This window comes from Pezoporus occidentalis, unplaced genomic scaffold, assembly GCF_034315485.1.
Source record: "Pezoporus occidentalis ecotype Australia unplaced genomic scaffold, CSIRO_AGI_Poc_V1 ctg167, whole genome shotgun sequence".
Classification (NCBI taxonomy): Eukaryota; Metazoa; Chordata; class Aves; order Psittaciformes; family Psittacidae; genus Pezoporus; species Pezoporus occidentalis.
This window is the reverse complement of record NW_026913499.1, coordinates 58,387-83,489: the sequence shown is the minus strand read 5'-3', so window position 1 is coordinate 83,489 and position 25,103 is coordinate 58,387. Positions and strand designations below refer to the sequence as shown.

Genomic DNA, 25,103 nt, shown 5'->3' with positions numbered 1-25,103 from the left:
GATCACTAACAAAACAGAATTAATTCTCCATTTCCTTTTTTTCTTCTGTGCTGTGTGCTTGCACAGTGCGTATTCAAGCTACTGATTTTTTGGCTGGAAGCAAGTTGTTTTGCTCCAGGTTTTTAATAGTAGCCTCACAGCATAATTAATTGACTTGTAATCAGCCTCTTGATATTAGAATCTAATTATATTTTTCTTGGGAAAATGCTGTAATTACTATTCAAAAATAATTAAGAAATCAGATAATGAATGTCATCTGAAATAAAAGATGGTCCTGAAATTCTCACTTACACTATAGTGATGCTTCAGAAACAGATACAATGCTTTCATTATGTAGTGTTTCTTTCTTACAGTGAGCAGAGTTATACAACAAGTAAGCTTCGTAACTGCAGCCTTTCATCCTGCCTGTAAGTAAACCTGCAATGCGTCGCAGGATATTTAAACTGGGCTCAGACAAATGAATGAAAGATAAAAACGCTCACATAATCTTAAACCATCCTTCAGTTTTTACAGCCATGTGTCTGAGGAAAAATGTATTGTAGATTATACATACCTTTATAAATCAAAATAAATGGCATCTGCAAATTATATGGATAGTGATTGAGGAGTGTATAGAATAGCATTTTAATCTCCTCCTACACCTTGAAGCACCCTGCCTTTCTAGCACAGATGAATTTTGATTGCCTGACAACTGTAACCATGTGAAGGTTCATCACAAAGGGAAAGAGAAGAGCTCTGGAAAGCCTTGATAAACACTGGGCTGGAGGCCTCACTGATTGCTTCTAGCTGTCCTAATAATTAGATGGTGGATATTATTCAAGAACACAAATGTTTAAGAGCTGCTGGTAATTTTTCAGTTTCACACACTAACCTTCCAGCAAAATACTATTGTCAGCCTTCTCATTTTTTACCCCATTCAGAAACTTCTATGCATTACAGTTTATTTCTGGAAATGTCTTCAATAGCAAATGTTTTAATACTAAAGAAGCATTTAAACTTGGTAATTTAAATGAACTAGCCAGTTTGGTACCTCTTCCTTGTATCATCGCAAGGAGTGCATTCCTTAACATCTTGGAGGGTCACAGTCAAGTGCTAACGTGAACAAGAATGGACCTTGGCATGTTCACTGCCTCCGTTTCTTCACCTCCAAACAATCCATACAGTAAACTAGTCATCCCCTCAGTACATCAGTCTAATACTATGTCAAACATGCTCTCAAGTTTCACAGTATTACAAGTTGAAAACTTTCTATATCTGTGCAAGAGATAGGTAGGTAGGTAGGTAGGTAGGTAGGTAGGTAGGTAGGTAGGTAGATAGATAGATAGATAGATAGATAGATAGATAGATAGATAGATAGATAGATAGATAGATAGATAGATAGATAGATAGATGATAGATAGATAGATAGATAGATAGATAGATGACAGATAGATAGATGACAGATAGATAGATAGATAGATAGATAGATAGATAGATAGATAGATAGATAGATAGATAGGAAGGACTTGGATCTTCAGTACAAAGCCTTCACCTGATGCCTTTCATAGCAGAACTCCTAACTTCACGATTTCTATAAACTTGAAGAAATAGAATAACCTTCAGGTTCCCACTATGACAGAGAATATATATTAAAAGATTAGCATTTTTTTATGTAAAATGTCACTACTTTTTTCCAGGGTAAAAGACCATGAATGCCTATGGGGAGGATGGAGAGAAAGAGACGACGACTGCTCTTACTTGTATCCTGTGGCCTAACAAACAGCACCAGTTCTGACCATAAGAAAGCCCCAATTACCTAACTCTAGGGGAGGATAGCTGGCATTTCCCTCTACCCAATGATTTAATTGGGCCTGTCAGCCAGGGATAATTGGTTTCTGGTTGACTGAAAAAAGTGACAGTGACATCAGCTCTCTGCTACCCTTCATTATGGAAATTCTTGTTTTCTCATAATAGGGGCTCAGCACACAAGAGCATTCTGGCAGCTTTTACAGGTCTCTCGTTGTGCAGTGCAATAGCAATGCAGCAATGTAAGACACACAGAAACCATTTAAAGCTGTTTACCCCATAAACTTTCATAATACATTTTTGAGAACCAAGATTATTTCTGTACAGGAAAGTCTGATTTTGCTTCTTTTACTGGAAATTTTATAATGAAGTTGCAGTCATGATAGTCTAAGGTTATAAAAAAAGGCAAATTTTATTGGAAGAGGCAATACCTTTTACTGATCTGGCTGACAGGGCTGGAAAAATAAAGAAGATTTTGGGCACGTGAAGCCTTTTTGAGGTCATGTGTTCAAAGCTGGTCTGTTTTTAGTTCAGATGATCATGTACACCACCTGAATTAATAAAAGATTATTACACTTCTCCCCAGTTCTTGCCTTGCTTATAGAAAAATATCTCTTTGATGATAGTGGTGTATTATTGCAAAAGGTTTAATTTGTTCTGTTGAAAACATGGTCCAAAACAACATAAAAGATTATGTAAATTCTTGTTTCTCTTTCGCACAGCTGCAGGCAGGGGTTACAGGTTTAACGTACTGCTTGAGACATGTATCAGCAGAGGGGCAGACCAGGTATTTTTTCCAGTGTTACTGTCTTTCATTCAGCTTTCCTCTCACTCTCACTCCTTTCCCCTAGGAAAGCACCAGTGGATCGGGTGAAGCAGGCACGGGTGACAGTACCACAAGCACTGGCAGGAATGTACATGGGTAATTTCTCTCCACCCAAGGACTTCTCCAGACACTGTATTTTTCAAAGTGCAAAAGGGGGAATGTAGTGCCCCGTGAATCTACCTGTAGAGCAAGCCTAGTACTGAGCTCAGACTTAACAGACCTAACAAAACTTCTGCATTATTGTTACAGCAGTGAATGTCTTATTCCTGGCCCTTGCTCATTTCACTTTGGGCTCCACTGGAATAGTGTTCAGGAGGAAATCCGCTCTGTGGAATCTGTAGCTGTACAGCCCTCTGCAACTTGCACACTGCATTAATCTCCCAGAAAAAGATGGCAACAGCCAAGATCTTTGTTATTCAACCCGTACTCACTGATAGAACACTCAAGAGAACAGAGCATAAGCAGAGGTACAGTGCCCACCCTACCCTGCATTAAGCTTCTCAGATGAAGTGAGGCAGCCTGATACAGTTAAGAGTAGATCTGATCTCCTTTTCTACACATTTCACTTGCTGCACTTGAGAGAGGAGACATGAGGAGAAGCCTGATAAATGCGATTTGCATGTCAAACATCAATAATAGTACAACAAGCCTACAACTGATTAGTGCCCAGAGAGAGAGACCTGAATTAAGAGACCAGGGTGGTCTTTTCATGGCCTATTTGAAAGAATTTCTTGGCAATGGTTCTAGCAATGGACTTTATTCAGCAATGTTGGCTAGAACACTTGTTGGAGTCTCTAGACAATCTTATAACCCTTTCACTTCACAGCCTAATTTAAAACATTTGTGCGCAGGTGGTGACTGGCAATAAAACAGAGAGAAATCTCAGGCTAGAGGAAGGGTAGGTTTTGTGGGTTCCTCCCTAGGTCCCAACCATCACTGACACATCTGGGATACATGATGAATGACAGCACAGATCATGTTTCAGCAGTGTCATTCACCATGCACCCATTGCAAATTAACTCTAAAATTCCTAGAGAGAGAGACATTTACCTTAGATAAATGTCATGGCCAAAGTGAAGGTGGTTGTTTAGAAGGGGATGTGAATGTTTGTTTTATTAAGATTTATAACTGCATACTTACAGTGAACAGCTGTTAAAGAATGCATATGGAATAAATTGAAATTACCCAGCCAGGTCTTAACTTGCATGCTATTTTTATGTCATTTTATTTCTGTTTGGTTGGCAGCTAAGGGCTTAACATCAGAATTGGTTCTCTACCTGCTTATTGTTTAAATTGTATTTGATTCAAATATCTGTCATTTCTAGTTTTATTGTACCTTCAGAAGTGAAGACTTTGAACTGGAGAACAAGTATTTTATGATGAAACTGCTGCCTCCAACACCAAACCCTCTTGCAAAAAACTATTTAATTTCCAACAGTTCAAGAATATTTCTTTGATAAATACACTATTTTCTTTGACAAATTTACACAGCTGTGTTTTCAAATTATGTACACTCACAAAGCTGAGTGCTTATTCTTTGAGTGGTGCTGTCTCTAATTAACATAAAAGTCAGCTTTTTAAATCTAAATGTGAGATATTCCATTAACTGGCAAGAAATTTTAGCATGAATAAGCATTGGAACAAAAAAGGATGAATGTAGTTAAATTTTGCCTGTACCACTTTTAACTATAAAAGAATTAATGCTTAAAGAAGCATAATTACATGAGATTTCAAGGATATTTTGTTTCCAGAGCATAATTATTGTAGCAATGCCAGCCATGGTAATGGATCATTTAGCATTGTGTAATTTTTGTTTGAACTAAATCCTTCATGTAACAAAACAGCTGAGAGAAAAAGTGTTTCCTAGGCTTGTGCTAAGTCAAAATGCCTGCTGGACTTGTAGGCTTTGGCAATTAGTACAGATGTAGATGCTTTGTAGACTGCCAAGAAATCATATCATATTCAACGCAAGAAATAATATCAGCAGCAAATAAATAAAAAATCAGGAAGTTATCTAGAGAAAAAACAAAATAAACAAATAAAAAACCCTCCAACAACATAGAAGACACAAATGGCATGGCCAAAGACCTTGAATTTACTACTTGATGTGCAATGGGAAGAAAATAATGACTGGGCCGAGGCTGTAATGCAGAGGCTCAACTTTAAGTTACAGCCTTCTTTGTGGGGAGACTGAATGCCAACTTTGAATTCTGCTGATGGAAGTAATTATGCCAAGAATATTTTTGCTTGGCCATAATTCTTCACTTATTTATATCTATACATGTTTAGATTTTAATGTGAATAAATGGCTTCTACTAGCAACTGAACTTTCCACATTTGATGTGTCTCTCAAGTATATGAAGACATTAAATGTCTCATAAAAAAAACCAAACAGGTATGTTGAATACCTGCATGAATTTTTTCTATGCCAGGGAACAGGTATGGAATTTCTGGTCCATGGCAATCTAGTAGCTACAGACTGAAAAACATCTGAATCCCACTACAGTACAATGTTGAGTAAGCAAATTTCAGCTTGCAGCATCCTAGCTTGGTTACATTCACTGGCAAAAACCAATTCTCATCAAGGTTGTATTTTCCTCATGTATTTCACTCATGAGAACCCATGAAGGATGTAGATTTATACTGCCAAACTCTGATATTTGCTATGGAAATGGTAAGACCCAAGAAGCAAGTTAACTGCTAAATGTTTTTATGTACTTACTATGCAGATTAGAGTGAAACGTAAGGCTTAGCTTAAAATTTGGTGCCCTGATCTCAAAACTTTCATTTTCCATGCAAAATCAAAATAGAGAAACTTATTTTTAGAGTTTTATACAGTTTAACTATGATTCTATAGAAATGTTGGGCAAGCACTAGTGACATCCTAAAAGAGCCGATGCTTTGTAGAAAAGTAGACCTGCTTTCAGTGCATCAGAAACATAGCAGTATTGATGCCCAAGAGGGCTGGCAGACAGTATAGCAACAATCAGGAAGTAACAAGTGCTTTGAGGATTTTCACTGTTTTTGTTGCACAATGCAACACCTGAAAGTCATGTGGTGTTTATTATGTGAAGTTCCAACCACTATCGATTTACACATCATAAATACCTAACACGTGCTGTGGATTAACGTTTCAGGATGCATTAATACCATAGTATATAGCTCTCAGAAGAACAAACTCATTTTCAGTGCCACACTGTCACTAGCTTTGGAAAGCTGGACATGTAAGTAATAGGAGGATTAATGCCTTCTGGTACAGTGATGAGCCGCAGCTCTGGAAGGATATTCGCCCGAGCTGTGGGACGCTTGCAGCTTGCTGCCATGCGGGAAGCATGAAAACATGGATTTCACAATCACGCATCGAAGTGCTTCACAATACTCCAGGCAAAAGCAAGATAACATTACTGAGGAAGACTACGGCGCCCTGGAAGTGCCGAGTTGCGTGCAGCTCACTATTGCTGAGGCACAACACCCCTTGCTCTCACACAGCGCTTCCAAACCGCGGAATAAACGCAAACGCGCAGCTCCCTCTAAGCGCGGCCGCCTCCCGGCGCTGCCCGCCGCTAACGGCTGCCCCGCAGCGGCCGCACAGAACAAACTCAACCTCTTCGGAGGCGTGGAGTGCGCAGGAGCGCCCGCCGCGGCCGGGCCCCTGCTCGCAGCCGCACTATGCTTCCCGCTCCCGGGCTCTCCCGCGCCACCCCGCAGGCCGCCGCGGCTCACCGTGCCCCGGGCGGCAATGCCCCGTCCACGGAGGGCCGCGGCCCGGGGCGACACAGTACAAGGGACCGCCTCGCCGGCCCCTCGCTGCCACACCAGCTCCGCCATATCCCCCGCGCATGCTCGGCAACGGCGCCGTCGCCTCCTCACGCTGCGCGCGTCGCCGGGATCCGGAAGCGGCGGAAGCGGGCACGGGAGTGAGGCGCAGAGGCGGTTAGCGGCCGAGAGAGGCCCGCGGAGCGCTCGGCGCCGCGCAGGTGCGTGAGATCGCCCCGCCGGGGCCTTGCGGGGAGGAGGGGGACCGGTCGCGGGGGAGCGGCCGTTATTTGTCCCGCTCGGCAGGGGCGGCGGGGGCGGGGGGTATTCACGGCCGCCGTCATGCGGGGAGCGGGTCCGGGGCGTCCTCTGTGTCCCCGAGCTCGGTGCCGTAGGGCCCCCTTCGGGGCGGACCTGCTGGCGACGGACAAAGGCCCCGTGCTGGGGTGGTAGGGCTGGAATCCCGTCCGCTGACTTGACAGTTGGTGGTGACAGGAGCGGGAGAGGGCCGCGCCGCCTTGTCTCCGGGCTGACTCCAGGGGACGGGCGCCCGGCGGAAAAAGCAGAAGAGCTGTCGGGGTGTGTTGGGGTTAAACGGAAAGCGAGTGCGCTTCGGGGTAATAATAACAACAGTGGACGCCCATTCCGGCGTATTTCACGGGCTATATGTGTCTAGGGAGCGAAACCAGCCCAAGCTGCCTCTTTGGATCTAATAATAGGCAGTGTCGGCTCACTTGCTCTGAGTAGTGCCATGGTCTGGAATGGGAAGTGATGAGATTAATTTAATAAAAGCTTAAGGTATGCAGGGTAGATAAAACCAAGAGTAAAGTATAGAAAGTGGTAATAGAAAAAGAAGCTACTGTTCGGTGCTTATAGTAATTTGTATCATAATTCTTTTGCAGATTATGAAATTACTGTTGCATATTATCTCAAGGTCTGGAGCAGAACCAAGTCTTCATAAGAGTTTCTTGCCCATCACCTATGAAGCTCCTGATTTTGAAGCTGCACTTCTGCAATGAAGAAAAGGAGACGGCTCCCTGCAAATCTAAACGAAAAGGTTCACCTTGGCCATGAGAAAGACACTTCAGAGCAGATTCTTGTAGTAGACTGTGCACAGAAAATTGTCTCAAAGGCTGCAGAAATAACCCCCGCAGATCAGGTTGAATCTTCCAAAGAACTTTCGCCATCACCAGAGCAAAGAAAGCTCCTAAGCTCATTGCAGTATAACAAAAATCTACTGAAATACTTAAATGATGATAGACAGAAACGTCCATCATTTTGTGATTTACTCATTATTGTAGAAGGGAAAGAATTTAGTGCTCACAAAGTTGTAGTGGCTGTCGGGAGTAGTTATTTTCATGCCTGTTTGAGTAAAAATCCAAGCACTGATGTTGTCACGTTAGATCATGTAACTCATTCTGTCTTCCAGCATTTGCTTGAGTTTCTCTACACCTCAGAGTTTTTTGTGTATAAAAATGAAATCCCGTTAGTTTTGGAAGCAGCAAAATTTTTAGATATCATAGATGCAGTGAAGCTGCTAAATAACGAAAGCGTTTCTAACATACAGACTGATGTGGTAACTGATGTGCCTACACCAGTAGAAACACTCAATGAACTGACAGGTAAACTGTTAAACAGTCATCAGTGCACTTTTTGTGGTCGAAGTTTCTGCTACAAGAAGTCCTTAGAAAATCATTTGACTAAAGCCCACAGATCCTTTTCACTGGAAAGAAAGCATGGGTTAAAAATGGTTGAGAAGTCTAGCCTTTCCACTAGATGTTCCACAAGAAACCGCAAATACGCAGCTAAACCTGATAACAGTGACAATGAAAGCGATGATGCCTCCGACAGCAATTTGGAAAAAGTCAGTTCTGACAAGGAAACGTCTGATAGAAGTGAATTTGAAGACAGCGAAAGTGAATGCAATGCTGATGAAGAGGGACAGGAACAGGAAATGTCAGGTGAAGATTCAGACTCTGAAGAACAAAGCGAAAAAGAACAGAATGATACTGAAGAGGGTTCTGAGGCAGTTGATTCAATGGGGAATATTCCTGAAGGCTTAGCTCCAGTCATCATTCAAAGCAGTAGCAAAAAAATACTGCAGTGTCCCAAGTGTGACAAAAAATTTGATCGAATAGGTAAGAGCAAGATAGGTGAATGGTGGTGGTGCTATTTGTATGGGAAATAAACTGAGCTGTTTCTCTGTCCTAGAGACAGAATTTCTGAATCACTGATCCAGTATGCTGCTGGTCTTTGTAAGTGTATTAGGTTGTTACGTCTATGGTACTAAACAGTTTCAATAAATGAGCTGAGTGCATCAGTTGAAAAATCTGCAAATACTAAATTTATTTCTCTGTCACAGCTCTGGATTCCTGCTGTTAGTGTGGCATGTAAGAACAGCCTTGAAAAAGGAGGGAAACACAGCAAGATACTAAGTCTGCAGAAATTTCTTGAATGAAGTCTGAGACCTTTACTGCCAAATTAATCTTAAGTGACAAAGCTGTCATTGTTGCTGTAGTATAGCAGCACCATTGTCAAACAGCCTGAAATTCTTCCATTCTATATGATGTGTAGATGCTTTGGACTCAGTCACTGACTTTTAGCTTCATTTTTCTTGTCTGTGGTTAGCACCAAGTAATACTTTGTCAGCTTAATCTGTTGTGTTAGGATTGTTAATGTTACAGTCAAATCTAGTATTTGTTAATATAGTTACTTGGGGTATCAGAAGAGTAAAAATTCCTTCCTGACATGACCAATGCTTTCCTGTCCTCTTTTCCCACATTAAAAGTAGATCACTACTGTATTCCAGAATTTTTGTGTTCTTTCAGCTGGAATAAATGTTTAATTATGGTCCCATAAGGTATTGACTTCCTGTCAATCATGGAAATTAGGAATTATTCTCATACTTTGAGGCATTTTTTGGTGTTACTAGGTGCATTGTGTCTTTCATAATTCTGAAATTTTAGAAGTCTAGGAAGATGGTTGGGGGTAGTGTGTGTGTTAATTGATACTTGACCACGTTTGTGAGAGAGAGGTTATAGACCAAACCCCAAATGTGTATATTATAGGTGATACCTTTTACAATTTTTACTAGTGGATTTTTTGTTGTTGTCGTACAGGCAAATATGAGAGCCATACACGTGTACACACGGGTGAGAAGCCTTTTGAATGTGATATATGTCACCAGCGCTATTCAACGAAGTCCAACCTGACAGTGCACAGAAAGAAGCACTCCAGTGATACTGACTTTCATAAAAAGGAGCACAAATGTCCCTACTGTAATAAGCTGCATGCAAGCAAAAAGACTTTAGCAAAGCATGTGAAGAGGCAAGTATGAGTAAATTTGTCTTGCATTTCTGAAGAATCTTATTTTGAGTTCAAAAGTGAAGGGAAATGTATGTGTGCAAGCAGCATGTTCTGCATTATTTCTATAACTTTCTTTAAATAAGTATCTTTTGAAAAGACATCGGATTAGCATTATCAACTAACCTGCCATGAGGAATGTGTAGGGACTGACTAAGCGGCACTAATGGTTCTGTGGGAGTTCTGCTGTAGGTTTTTACTGTTAATTTTAGAAGTCTCTGATTAGCTAATAAGGTGAGTCAGAATACAAGTCTTAATATTTATCTGTGTTGCATTTAATTTGAAGGAAGAAAAAAAGAAGCATCTTCTTTGGTTTTAAATGTTGATGCTATACTATTGATGATAATAGGTGGATAAATCATTTCCATGCAGATTCCTTTAGGTGAATAATTTGTTTATGGCAGGTGTAATGATAAGGCATTATTATTTACATACTGCTTTTTTTCCCCTTTTCTTTGTAAATATCCATAAAGCATTATAATTGAAACTGTCGTCTTACCAATTGTCATAGGAGTTTCTACAGGAATCTAGTCACCACTGCTTTCCTTGTGCCTGTAGAATTCTTTAACTGTCAGTATTCTGTTCTGTGGTTTGGTGATCACTTTCATAACACGTGAAGTGTAGAAGTGGATATTTAGTATTTAGACAATCTTTGTCTTTGAAGTTACAGCTACTTTCTGCTTCTGTCTTTCTCCTAGGTTTCATCCAGAGAATGTAGAAGAATTTCTGTCTATCAAAAAGACAAAGAGTGAAGGTTGGAAATGTGATGTAAGTAATACTTCAGTACTTTTGTGTTGCTGTTTCTTCATATAGATGCTATGTTTTGTGACTTGAATAGTGAAAATACGGCATGTGTTTCTGTGAAATCTCAGTAAGCTTTGTAAGTAGTGGTATAAAATTCCTCTTTATGTGCTGATTTAATGGCTGAACTTTTATCTGTATGTACAGCTTGTCACTGGGTAAATAATACCAATTTGAATTACAAAATAGTTAAAAGCGGTATGTATTAATGTGATCAGTTAATACTGTTGTTAAATTACATCAATTTGCAGATGATTAGACTTGAGTGTTATGAATACTTTAAAAAAAGAGTGCTTGCTCTCCCATTAATTATGCATATCAAACACTGACCATAATATGTACTGTTTTGGAAGACTCACTAGTGAGGAAAATAGGTATGAAAAACTTTTTCATTTACCTGCATATGTGCCTCAACAGAGTTGTAAATTTGTACTAAATTTACCTCTAGTTGTAAAATTGTAGGAGCCTTTCCTTGATTTTCCTCAGGAGAGGTACATGTGTGAAACTATATCTACTGTAAAAATGAGTTTGTAGAACTTTGTTTCTCTCTCTGCTGCCAAATAACACTTTAAGATTTCAAATGTGTGGGTTTTTTCTAAGGGAATCAGTTTACCTTTTTTTCAGGGCAGCTGTTTTGTTTGTGCGAACTGCTATATGCCCCTCTGTGTCTGTAATATTAGGTGCTGTAACATAATTACTAACCTTGCTTTGTTTGTGAACTCTCACTTATAAACATATAGTAGGCGGCTGGGAGATACCAACTGTAGGAATTTGTAGTCTTCATTCTGCTGGTGATGGCTGAATGTATTATATTACTTCGATGACCAGACAGTGTTATCTTCCAAATGATGTTACGCTGTGTAAACATATTATAGATCCTGTTTGTTACTAGATAAGAAATGTTGTTATAGTGGGAATCAGTCTTGCAGCATTAATGATGTTTGTTTCTTGGAAAGTACTTTTGCCAGATGAATGTTTTGGTAAACTCCATTTTGGGATTTGGTTGTTGGGTTTTGTTAAGTTTATGTTAGCTGGATTTTTTCAAGATGTGATCTGCTGCTCTTGTACTGCTCATGTGCATTGAAAATGGGCTTGAATTGAAAGCAGGGGTAGGATTTTAGCTTCTATAGCAGCTGGAGAATGAACAGAACCCTTAGGAGCTGTGACTTTGTTTTCAGGTTGTTTAGTATGTTCTGAGGGCTGAGGTGCTACAGATGTAAGCTGCAGGATCTCTTCAGGTTGTTGGTTTATGCTGTAGTCCATGTGTGAGCACAAGGATTTGGTGACCATACTTTAATCCTGGAGGAATATGAGCAAATTCACAGAAACAGTAGAGTATTAATAGTAAAGAAATACTTTTTACAGGTATGGGGTTTTCTTACACTTATATTTAACATTAAAGAGTTTTTGAACAAATAAACCTGTTCCTTCTGATTTTCTGAGACTAAAAGTGTTATCCAGGTGTGCTCTGAGAAACTGATTGCACAATTTAATCTATGGGAGTTAGGTAAGTACTAAATTCAGATATTATGAACAATGGCAACAGTTTCAAGGTGAAATCAGTGAGTGAGCCCTGTGTTGATTTATCTTAGAGCCTAGGGCCCCGATGTTAAATTATAATACCTAGTTTAAATACCTAAATTTGGGCTGTGGCTTCAATTCTGTAATTGAACTGTGTGCTTACTTTAATTACTCTACTAGCAATTCTTCTACATTGATTCTTCTGAAAACAGTACTAAAAAGCTTACAAAATTTTAACATTGTGAAAGTTCTGTATCTCTAAAATATGTTTTGAATTATATTTCTTTGTTGGTGTTGGCATTTTCTCTTCAGTACATACTGTCGGAGAATTTCCCAGAGGAAATAAAGGAATAGGTATGACTCTACTTCTTCAGTAGGTTATACCACAACAGCTGAGCTGTTTCATATCCAAAACCAATCCAAAGCTACTTGATTTTTTTCAGTTGGGTTATTTTCTGCAAAGTTACTGTGTTGAAACACCCTAGGAAACAGTCTGCTAAGTGCTGGAGTCAGTAGAAAGAAGGGGGGTGGAACATATAACTGTATGCAAGAGTTGCCAGTAATTTGATTTAGGCTGCCATGGGTTGGCATACCAATATATGTAGTGCAATCCACTAGGGTTTATGGAGAGCACAGATTTTTTTTATGTTAACTGCAAGACTTCACAGGTGGCGATAGAGTGTGTATTTGAAGAATACATGTTTAATTTTACGTTGCTGAATAGAGCAGATGAACTAAACTGTTAAGTGTTTATGAATAGGAGTATAATCTGGTTATAACTGATGTATCTTTGACAAATTGCCTTATCATTTTAGATTTGTAAGAAGTCTTTCACTCGAAGACCTCATTTAGAAGAGCATATGATCCTTCACTCTCAGGATAAACCTTTTAAGTGTACCTACTGTGAAGAGCATTTTAAATCCCGATTTGCAAGACTGAAACATCAAGAAAAATTCCATCTCGGTATAGAAACATCCTTCTGACATGTAAACAATAGATTTAAAGTAAAACCTTTCTCTACCATTGTATGTCTTGATCAGTCTGGTTTCCACCCAACTTCCTTTTCCAGTTTTGTGGGGGAGTTGGGTGGTCGGTTTTGGTTGGGTTTTGGTTATTTTTTGAGGGGGTGAAGGGTTTATTAATTGATTTTTTTACTGTTCAGCTGTCTTTTAAAGGCATTATATTGTACCTAAATAAATGCAGAGAGGTTTTTTGGGAAGAAGGATTAAGGTTAGTTTTGTTTTAAAACATTTCTGTGTGAAATTGGTTCTCAACTAAGTCAAATTCTTCCTAAAATTTTCCAAAGACCTTTTTATTTCCTTGAAAAGTATTCTGAAGACATCTTTATTATTATTAATTATTTCTGCCAGGTAGGAACTAGATTGGTGATAGTAATAGGAATTAATTTTTTCAAACAGTCTTAAGTGAACTGAATTACTTTTGACTATTCTAAATTTTTGCTTTGCAGTCATGAAATTTGCTAAAATACCAAGTATTAGAAATAATTTTTCTGGACAGAAGGTGCACAGTCTAATTAAAGTATGCTGACTGCACTAAACATTAGTAATTTGTTAGACAAAACTTTTGCTTTGTAAATTGATGAGGATTTTCACAAGTAACCAGTCTGTACATCTTGTTTGGTTTAACTGACAGTTAATAATGCTGTGCCTGTCTGTTTCCTTGTAGGGCCTTTTCCTTGTGATATTTGTGGCCGTCAGTTTAATGATACAGGAAATTTGAAACGCCATGTAGAGTGTACTCATGGAGGAAAGAGAAAATGGACATGTTTCATCTGTGGAAAATCTGTTAGGGAGCGGTAAGGAGTTGCATGACTACTAAGCATGAACTTAAGCAGAACAGAGTAATATTTAGAGAGTGCTTTAATTCTGAATATGTTTTGAATTTTTAACTTAAATGAGACCATTTCAGAGGGCTACTATATTAAAAGGTAGTGCTAGAGCCGCAGGTAGCATGTGATTTTCTGGTGACCTCAAATTGAAGGTGACACCTGTACGTAATTAGTTGTAAGGCAGAACTGTACTAAAAAAGTATTACCTCTAATTCACTTTGGATTCCTGTGTTGTGCAAGAACATCTTGCCATATGTATTTTGGTAAACAAAATAATGAGGACAGGAAGATCAGGAGCACTAAATGACTAAGAATGGTAAGAATGACTTCCATGGTTTCATGGAAGATGGAATAATACTGTACAACTTTTGCTACTGCTTCTCTAAATGGAGGAAATAAATGTTATTTTAGCACTTTGAAAAGTGGAAGCTCTAAAAGGTGGCTCATAAATTCTAGTATGTAAAAAAGGCATAGGAAAGCTGTAGAAATATGAAATATGCATGTATTAAAAGGAAATGCACAAATGCAATAATGAAATAGTAAACAAGTTGTAAAGCACAGATAGTCTTTCAGTTCTATAAAGATCATTTATGTTATGTAAGGCAAAAATGTTGCTCTTTTTAAAAAAGAATTTTTTTTTTTGTACAGCATAAAAATTCTGAAAAAAAAAAAAAAAAGAGTGATCACTGAAGGAGATTGAAGAATTTTCTCTCTTGTTTTGGTCACACATTTACCAGCTGTGTATGCAGTAAATGTTATTGCCTGATTCTTTTGCTTGAGGGGAATTTTTATCTGCATGCGCTTTTCTTTAGCATCCATGATCTAGATTTCCTTCAAGTCTGATTTTCAAGCTCTGGCTTAGATATACATGCAGAAACAAGAAAATTCTTATGTAGAAAATGCTGTCAAACTTGATGTTTTCTCCAGTTTATGCTGGAACAATGTTTTATTTCTTTGCATACTGCAAAAGAACCCTGCAGGTTCAGTAAATAGTTTATAGTGCTTTTGAATGTATGTGTCTGTGTGTGTATCTAAATAAATTGATGCAGTTATTTGTGATCCCTCAGAGTTAAAGAAATTGAGAAGAAATTTTTTTAAAGTGGTAGTGACATTGCTTAAAATTATATTTTACTGCCTTTGTTAAACAGAACAACTTTGAAAGAGCATCTGAGAATTCACAGTGGAGAGAAGCCTCATCTTTGCAGTATTTGCGGGCAGAGTTTTCGTCATGGAAGCTCGTACAGGTACAGATTTTTATTAGATAAGCTTCTAAACTGTCTCACATATTTGATGATACATATGCATTCATGTTACCAACATAGGTCTGCCTACCAACATAGCTCTTCAAAATGCATGTGTTTTGATTTATTCCGAGAGCATTGGTAAATGCTTTAAACATGCTTAAATATTGAAAAGATATTAATCTGTGAGAAGTCATTTACTTTTTTAATACTTTAGTGGTTTAAACAGATAGAATCAGAATCCCATACAAATCTTGTGTCAAAGTTGACTTTCTTGCACATCTAAAACTTTTGCATCTTTGTTATTCAAAGAGAAAATAAGCAGAGGACTAAAATATTCTACTAAGTTAACACATATGAGAGTTAGCTCTGTTCGCTCTTGCTTTCTAAGAGCAGTTTAAGCATACCTCATCTGAAGGTTATTTCCTGATATTTATGTCAAGCACTAAAGAGTATGTTTTCTGGTATTTTGCGTTGAATTAGCAGTAGATTATGTTAAACATATTGCATTTTATTACGTTTATGACTGTAAATATACAGACTTCATCTAAGAGTCCACCATGATGACAAGAGATATGAATGTGAAGAATGTGGGAAAACATTTATTCGGCATGATCATCTGACAAAACACAAAAAAATACACTCAGGTAGGCATTTTCTTTGAAAATTGGTTTTGAAATTACTATTTCAAAATAAGCTCAAATAAAGAATTAATTATGGATTTTTTTATTTCAGTACATGGAATGTTTTAGGTCTGATGAAAGTTCTTCTTACTGTTTTTAAGGTTTGCTAAAGTAGGGTTAATCTTACATATGTTTTCAAGGTCTGAAAACAAAGTGTTTCCTCCATGTTAACATAGAAAGCTGAGGGACAGTCAAAAACATGTAACAGTAAATTGCTTTAAAAATAAGAATAATAAAAAAAAGCAAAAGTGAAAAAGGAGGATTTTTTTTCATGAGTCCAGATTTCTTTTTTTTAATAGCAATTGTGTGAAACATTATTACCACAACACAGAAGAAGCTGTCACAGTCTCTGACAAAGTTTGTACACTGATCACTTTAATGTAAGAATTTAAAGAGTTGTTTCTGGTCTATTATGGGGAAGAAGGAGGGAAGGAAGGTGATGGGAGTCAACCCTGGGAACAGCCAGATGGGGATGATCAGGAGGAAGAAAAAAATCTGTTGCACTGACAGCAGAAAGGTTATCAAATGTATAGGAAAAGTGAAGATTCACTGGGGACTTTTTCAGAACAGGATCTGAAGGGAGGGAGGCCTTCTAGGAGGCAAAATACTTTCTAGGCAGCATGAAAATATGAAAGTGATCAGAGTCTAAACTTCCTGAGCCTTTATTTTGAAGGACAGCTTCTTTTTTTTCATGTTTGAAATCATAATCTCTGCTATAAAATAAAGAAATCTTTGAAAACTCAAATACACAAAAAAAAAAAAAAATCCTCTTTTCTACTCTATTTGCTTTTCCCCCCTCTAGAAAGTTACATTCTTTGACTGTCCACACTCCTCCTACTTACATGAGAAGAAATACTCTGCCACTTTATGGAAGATCTCAAGATGACTAAAAAGAACCAAGATACTTTTAAACAGCAGCCTAAAAGAAAAAGGTAACTATGTAAATCAGGATAATTAAAAAGATAAATACTGTGATGTAATTTTTAGTACTAAAGTGATTGGTATCTTTAAATAAGCCTCTATTTTTAGAGCCTCTGAATTATTGAAGATACCACAGTTCGGGTCACAATGCATAGAGTAGATTCCTAGTCATTCACTTGTACCTCTCATGCAGTAGGTGTTTGGGGAAGCGTCTCTTAACTCAAGAATGTGAATTTCATTGTAGAAATGACTAACGGTCACTACTAGTCATCTATAACAAGTGGTAAAAGTCTTTACTCTGGTAGAAGCAACCTACCTCCTGAATTTTGTTCTTTTATATTCTTCTCTGAGTAAGGTGTGGAAGAGCTTGATTCGTTGAACTTTATGAACGTGGATTTGCTGTTTTACAATTACAGTTCCAGAAGATTTAATCAAAATTTATTGAATTTTGCCCATACAGGTGAGAAAGCACATCAGTGTGAAGAATGTGGAAAATGTTTTGGCCGTAGAGATCACCTTACTGTTCATTATAAAAGTGTTCATCTGGGGGAAAAAGTTTGGCAAAAGTAAGTGTGGGGCTTTTACAGGTGTGTAAATATTTCTGTACTGTAACTGATTTGGTTGGGACTTGCATGTTCTTGCAGAATTCTAGCAGTCTGTGTCTTTGTCATGCCCATTACCTGAGTCTTGAAAGAGATGAAGTGGATGTCAGAAAAGTACCTTCACAATTTAATCAAGATGTTTTCATACAAATATCATAATTAGGTACATAAAACTGTAAAAAAATTATCGAATTTTCATCTATCAATTAGCTGTCTCAATGTTGTTCTAAATTGATGGTTTGGTGTAATATTGTCATTGCAGACTAGTTAAGACTGAACTATTGGACTTCATTTAAGCACTGTGAGAACTATCGCACACTTAGGTATTTTAGAAGCTGGTAGAAGATGAGGGGCTCTGAAAGTAGGTAGAAACTTTGAAACCTAAATTGTGTCTGGAAATTGAAAATGCAGTAGGATTTTTAAATTCCTGAGCTCCAAAAATAATTTTCAAATGATGTTTTAACTCATGTTTGTGTTGAAAGTACAGTACATTGCTTATTCTGCTTGATTTTTCTTAGTAGCCAATAGCCTACACAATTCATAGTACTTTATTTATGGCAAAAGCCTGTCAAAGCTAAAGCCACTTGTAGAGTTGGGCAAAAACTGTTACTTAAGGAAATTTTACATATCAGAAAAGAAGTTTTAGGGGCTTCTGCTTTTTAATACTAAGTTTCAGTCTCAGCAGAGAATAAGATTGAATATTGAAAAGAATCTCATTGACGTTATTGGTATGCAAGTGCCAGGAAATGTGAACATAAGTGTGGAAATTTGGAAACTTTGATATCCAGCTAAAGATTTCGGAAAGGAGTGTGCACATAGCTTTATTGTTTGTTGGTTTAAAAAAATGAAAATCTAACATGAAATGTCTTTTTTTCTTTAAAGATACAAAGCAACATTTCACCAGTGTGAAGTCTGTAAGAAAGTTTTTAAAGGGAAATCAAGTTTGGAAATGCATTTTAGGACACATTCAGGTAAAAATAACAAAACAACAAACCATGTAGGGATGTATTTTTATGCATCAGCGCTGATGGAATTATTTCATAATGGTTGTTGAGCATTTAGCAGGAAGAAGCAAGACTTCTTATTCTTTCTCATGAGCTGGTCATTATGCCTTCTGAATGTATCAGTTAAAATGTTGATAATCCTCAACACAGGTTTGCAGTGTGCTCTGTATGCCTCTTTTTTTTAGTTTACTGGTGTATATTTCACCAAATTTACCCAGGCCATCTAACTATTTTTGTGGTCTAGAGAATACTACTTTTCAAGTGGTAATCTAAACAAGGATTAGAAATCTCTTTGGAAAGTTTTACGTCCTTGCCTGTTGGACTTTGGTTTTTCTGCCTTATGTTTAGGAAAAGCATTGTCCTTTTGAAATATATAGAAATACTAATTGTGCTCATTTAATAGCAGTATCATAGAATAGTTAGGGTTGGAAAGGACCTTAAGATCATCTAGTTCCAACCCCCCTGCCATGGGCAGGGACACCTCACACTAAACCGTATCACCCAAGGCCTCGTCCAACCCGGCCTCAAACACTGCCAGGGATGGAGCATTCACAACCTCCCATGGCAACCTATTCCAGTGCCTCACCACCCTAACAGGAAAGAATTTCCTCCTTATATCCAATCTAAACTTCCCTTGTGTAAGTTTTAACCCATTACCCCTTCTCCTATCACTACAGTCCCTAATGAAGAGTCCCTCCCCAGCATCCTATAGGCCCCCTTCAGATACTGGAAGGCTGCTATGACGTCTCCATGCAGCCTTCTCCAGGCTGAACAGCCCCAACTTTCTCAGCCAATCTTCATAACAGTTAAAGATTTTATTTGGTATATATTCTGATTATCTTTGGGTGTACCTGACAGAAATCCTACGTATTGAGAGAATTGTATGTAAGGAGAAGGATATGCTAATATAACTTCTAAACATATATGTAATGGCTCCCCTGATTCCAAAATTGATGCTAAACATATGCTCTTTGTTTTCAGTAAAATTGTTTTATACTAGGTCTCTGTGCCAAAATCCATGTATGTATTTGTAAATCTATGTGTGACATGGTGTTCCTCAGAATCACTAATTCTTACTTCTCTGCCTTTACAGGCGAGAAACCCTACAAATGTCAAATCTGTAATCAGTCTTTTAGAATTAAGAAGACATTAACAAAACACATGGTTATTCATTCAGATGCCCGACCTTTTAATTGCCAACACTGCCATGCAACGTTTAAACGAAAAGACAAGCTGAAGTATCATATTGATCATGTTCATGGATCAAAGGCTGCAGAAGAGGCATTGACATCTTCTTCAGAGGAAAAGCTAGTCTCCTTACCAGTGCAGTACACCTCTGATGACAAAGTTTACCAGACTGAGGCTAAACAATATGTGGAACAGTCCAAAGCATATCAGTCAGAAGCCAAAACTTTGCTACAGAATGTATCCACAGAAGTATGTGTGCCTGTGACTCTGGTACCAGTTCAGATGTCTGATCCGCAAGCTGATCTAGTACAGCATACTACTCAGTCACATAGCATTCTTCCTCCACAGCCTGAGCACACAGATTATCAACGAGCAACAGATCTGTCATTTCTGGAGAAATACACTCTTACTCCACAGCCTGCAAATATCGTTCATCCTGTAAGGCCTGAGCAAATGTTGGATCCTAGAGACCAGTCGTATCTCGGAACTTTACTGGGCCTTGATACAGCTCCTACTGTACAGAATATTTCAAACAATGAGCATTCATGATCAGACCATAACATTCCACCCAATTTACTAAGCCATTAGCCAACAGAAGGCTGATATGGCAATTAAGATTTATATTTTATTTGGACTCATGAGTCTTCTGCATAGTTTTGGAAAACCAGGTTTGTTTACATGATATTTGAACATTAAGGCACATTTTGATGCATACTGAAAGAGTGTTTTTTGTGATTTTAAGAGTTTTTAAAAATCTTATAGATGGTCTTCTAAAAACTGTGTTCTGAAATATCTTTAAGCATAGTGGCTGAAAAATGTAATCACATATCTGGCTATTAATTTAAAAAAAATGTTTGCCTTTCTGCATCTCACTTTGAGTTAATGTTTCAAGTGTAATAGAAAGTATTCTGAACAGATAAGGACTGCATCAAGTTCCTTAGAAGCTGTAAGGGCAGGCAGGGATATAAACCACAAACTTTGTATTATGTTTGACACAGAAATTAAAATATAATTTTACTTGAACCTTCAGGCATTTTTGGAGGGTTTAAAAATCTGCTGGATTCTGGATCTCAGCCAATGGATACAGAAACTAGCTGCTTCTGAAAAGTGATTCAGATATTTTATGCAGACACTAAACGGGGTGTTTGGTGATCCCCCTGAGTATAATTAGGCTGCCTAAATTTGGCCTCTTAAGTCTTCCTTGAGCTCTGTATGTTGAGTAATGTGGGAAGATCTAGACAATTACATTGTCTAATTTTCTACAGTTAGACCTATATAATTTTAATGCACATTTTTTCATGATTTTTAACCTAGTTTGTCTTCCAAAGTGTGCCCCACACTCTAACTTTGAAAGAAATGTGGGTATTTTCAAGGTCATTTTAATCTATGAGCAGTCATAAAGGATTGGCATGGCTTATTCTTGTGAGAATGTAAATTACGTCAGGGTCCCACATTAGCATGCTTATTTTCAGGTTATCTGTGATGGAGGAGAAATTTTTAAGACTGTTATTTCCAGAACAGTGCTCAACTTCCATTGAAAAAAAGAAGGAAATAATCATCAGTACTTACAAATCTCTTGTGACTTACTAATGAAATTGTTTTATTTCTCACTTTCTTGTACAGTGTTTATAAAACAAAGTCAAGCTCTTGAGAGTATTTTATGTCTTTAATTATTTTTAGCCTTTTCTTTACTAGGCATAAGGGTTTTGTTTTGGTTTTGTTTTGCTTTGGGTTTGTTTTTGTTTTTTTTTTCCAAAAGAATCGTTTTGAACTACAGGTCTAGTGTAATTCATGGTGAAATGTAGTTTAATTTAACCTCATCAAGCTTTCTATTTTAAGCCTACTTTAAAAATAATTATTCTGTGTTTGTTTGGTGAATATTATGCCAAAGAAAATACCTGAAGTAATCTTATCATCTTCATTATTCCTCACAAGGATTATATATTAAGGAAAATTTTTCCCCAGGTTTTCCTGTTTTTAAATTATTATCTTAAAGAAACTTTAAAATGGGAAGCTGGGCGTATGTCTATTACTGTAACTGTTAAATTTATCCAGTGACCTGAGCACAAGCAATCTGTGGTGAAAAGCTGTTTTATCATCACAGTTCTATAAACTCTTAAGTGGCATGGATCATTTTCAATCCTATTCAAGTACTTTGGTGTTAGATTCTGTTAATCCCAATCTACTTCAGCTTTGAGCAGTTTGCAGGAGAGGGGCCAGAGCTGCCTGAATGTTCATATTTCGAAGCTTGTACCCTAATGGATTCTTAACCTAAACACACCAAAGATTTCTGTTAGCTGTTAAATAGTGGCAGAGTTATAGAATTTTAAGTGTTATTGATATTTAAATAGGACTTAGCCAAAGAAGCACAATAGAAGTCCTAAACTTTAAAAGTTCAGTTTCTAAAACAGGACTACATATGTTTAACTGTTCTATGTTTGTATCTCTAAAGTAAAATTTAGAGCTGTGCTCTGGGAATGTTCAAACTGACATGCTGTAAATATATCTGGTAGGAAGCTGAATTCTAGCAAATACACAGCAATAATGAGGCCATTGAATGCCACCTCCTGAAAGGACACTATCAAGTACTACCATTTCTGCTAAGTCCACCTTCAGCCCGTTTCAAAATAAAACTGTTTCTGTAATCCTTACACTCCATGGCTTGAAAATGGATGTTTTATGTGTAGTTTTCAAGTCAACTTATATAAATGCTTCTGAACATGAAACACACCTTCCGGCATTTGTAATTGTATTGGTAAAAATAACCCGACATCAGTGGTGTCAGTGCAGTTGTCAGACTAAAAAGCCTGTCTTTGTTTTTTCTTGCTTTTTCTGTCCTACACTAGGAAAAAAGTATTGTAGGATTTTGGCAAAACAGTGACATAAAAGTAGTTGGTAACAAAAGTTTTCTTTTTAAAAAACCAGTCTGTTTAGAAGGCACTCTAGGAAAATACTAAAATGGAGTTTGGAGCATGTTTACTTGATAATGTCCTTTAAAAAATCTTTCATTATTGTGCCTTTTATATATATCCTGAATAATGTTGTTTTTTTTCTCTAGTTCAGTTGATTATTTGGAAAACATTAATGGTCAATATTTTCCAAAGGGCTTCATGTTTTTGGGTGCCCAACAAGGAACAGACCGTAAAAGGACTCATTTTCCAGAAACCAAGTGCTATCTTTGCTGTTTGGGTGACCAGAATTGCTAGTCATTCCTGGAAAAAATGATCTCCTAGTTCTTTGGCGTTCTTTTGCTTGCAGATAACCCTACTAGTTAGTGTTTTGACCTGCTGGTCAGGCTGGATCATTGCCAGTTGACAGTGAAAGAAAATAGGAAAGCTTGTGTGCTAGATACATAGTTTTATTTTTTTTTTAATATCATGAGCTGTAATTCTTACGACTTTACATCTATTTAAAATTCATATATGAACAAAGTACATTTTCATGGACTGGTACTTCATTTGGTAGGTGAAAGTAGCTGGTCTCTGCTTGACAGAGGACAGTTCCTCTTTGGAGAACTGAGGTGAAGGGCAGAGATCTGCACCTCACAGCTACATGGGTCAAAACTCCATAGGTATCTGGTACCTCCATTTTAATGTGTATGTGTGCTCATCCAAGAGTGCATGTCCTGTTGAGCATGGAGGGTGCCTTTATGATAAAGGCTATGTTTTATCTGGCAGTCAGTGACTCAGTTGACCATTTGTTGCCAAAGAAGGAAGAAACAGGTCTCTCTTAAAAATGTCTAAAGAGTGATCAGTGAGTGGCACATCGCAGAAAGTTCGTCTTTTCTACCAGCTGACCTCTGGGGAGAAGAGTGGATTCTGTGTTGGTACTCTAAACTGCTGCCTTGTTCTGAGAACTTATTGCACTTGTTCTGTTTAAAAATTGAATTCTGTATTTTTTGCTAAACAAAATTAAGTGGATTTTATGTTCAGTTTATTTATTTATATTGGAATTTCCTTTTTGAGCACTGACACTTTTCCTACAGAAGTATGGCTCTCACGGGCTCTTTTTCTGCTGAGTATCGGTAATTGTAATGGTGATGATACATCTTCTGTAAAGCTGTGGTTTCCTTAAAAATATAGTGCTACTTTAGTCTGGATTGTAATTCGGGTAGTTATTTTTTAAAGACGGGTCTTACCAGAACACAGTGACAGAAAACCTGTCGGTCTCATCAAAGAGCTAGGCTTAGTTCCCTAGTAATGAATGTGAAAGAGCATCCAGAACGCTGAAGAATGCTTCAAAGGAATCACCTCATGACGTGCTTGACTGAACATGAAATGTGTTATGGAGTGCTAAGGAATAAATGACCCTCAAGTTTTAAAATCTGAAATGGTTTCTGTGTAGAGGTTAATGAATGTAGAGTTATGAATGGATTTTAAGAAGTATGTAGTAGATTATTGTTTTAAGGGAAAAAAACTGTTCAAAGTAAGTGAAATGCTTCTATATTGAGCATACCTGCATAACTAATCCAGGTTGCATGTGTTCCACGTGACTGAAGCTGAAGGGAAATAGAATGTGTTTATCTGTCGGTCCTTGTGACTGCTGCCACATGCCATCTTTTTCTACAATACCATCTCATGGTGCTTTGGTTGTTTCCATCATATGCATTAAGAATGATACTGGCAGTATATAATGCAGGGCAGTTCACTTCACTTAAGCCCGGAAGGGTCTTTTTCCACGGTTCCTGAGAAATGTTTTGGTTTAAAAAGATTTGATGGATTAAAGGTAGCAGTGGTGATTTTTTTTTAATCTCCCATGACCATTTTGATTGTGTTAAAATGTCAGTCCTTTTATATGAAAGAATAAGGTGAAATAAACTCAATATTTTGTCACTGGTATATAAGATAATGTGTTTAAAATGTGGTCTGTATAGGTTGATATTTTAGATGGAAGTCTTTAAGTAAAGTTGTCTTTTTCGGGCTAATTCTTTGCTGTAAGGAAAAGTTAGGAAGTGTACTGTAACTGTAGAAGTACTCAGTCCTATGTGTAATTTTGTTCGTTATGGAAAAGTAAAGTTCCTTTGTCTTAACACTGCTAGCTTCACAGGATTTCTTGCAGGGGTGCTTGCACTAGGTTTTGATTTCTCTCCAGGGCCCCTTTTCATTTTAATAGCATGGAAATGCAGCATTGTATGTGTCTTTCAGCTTTAAAGCTCACGAAAGATAAATGAGTTTTGTTTGGTTTTTTTTCCATTAAATTTGTGTGCATCTCATTCTACTTAAAAATATTTTGTAAATTAAATTTATTTAGAAAAATATTTGGCTTTGTTTTTTTTTTTAAATAATATGGGAAGAGCTTTTTAGCATGAAGGTTTGCTAAATCCATTATTATATTATTATTAATCTTTATCTACTTAGCTATCACCATCATTTCATTGGGAAGCATAGCTCCAGCTCTGCAGGTCCGACCACACGGCGGCGCCTAGCTCCTGCGAGGTCGGGTCGTTTAAATAAAACGCCCGACGCTCATTGGCGGAGCAGCGAGGGGGCGGGGCAAGGCGGGGCGGTCCGGCGCGGGGATTGGCGGGGGCGCCCCGTTTGAACAGGCTGGTGGAGGTACGGCG

General features: G+C 37.7%; 1 protein-coding gene across 1 annotated transcript; it reads left to right on the top strand.

Moving 5' to 3' along the window:
- The first annotated feature begins 6,451 nt into the window (after positions 1–6,451).
- Positions 6,452–24,797, top strand: ZBTB41 (zinc finger and BTB domain containing 41). Its single transcript, XM_062613422.1, has 11 exons — positions 6,452–6,588; positions 7,270–8,505; positions 9,487–9,694; positions 10,429–10,498; positions 12,868–13,015; positions 13,739–13,868; positions 15,050–15,145; positions 15,683–15,789; positions 17,207–17,312; positions 18,231–18,319; positions 19,446–24,797. The coding sequence occupies exons 2-11, from the start codon at positions 7,383–7,385 to the stop codon at positions 20,087–20,089; spliced, it is 2,721 nt and encodes a 906-aa protein (XP_062469406.1). The 5' UTR covers positions 6,452–6,588; positions 7,270–7,382; the 3' UTR covers positions 20,090–24,797.
- Positions 24,798–25,103: the final 306 nt, after the last annotated feature.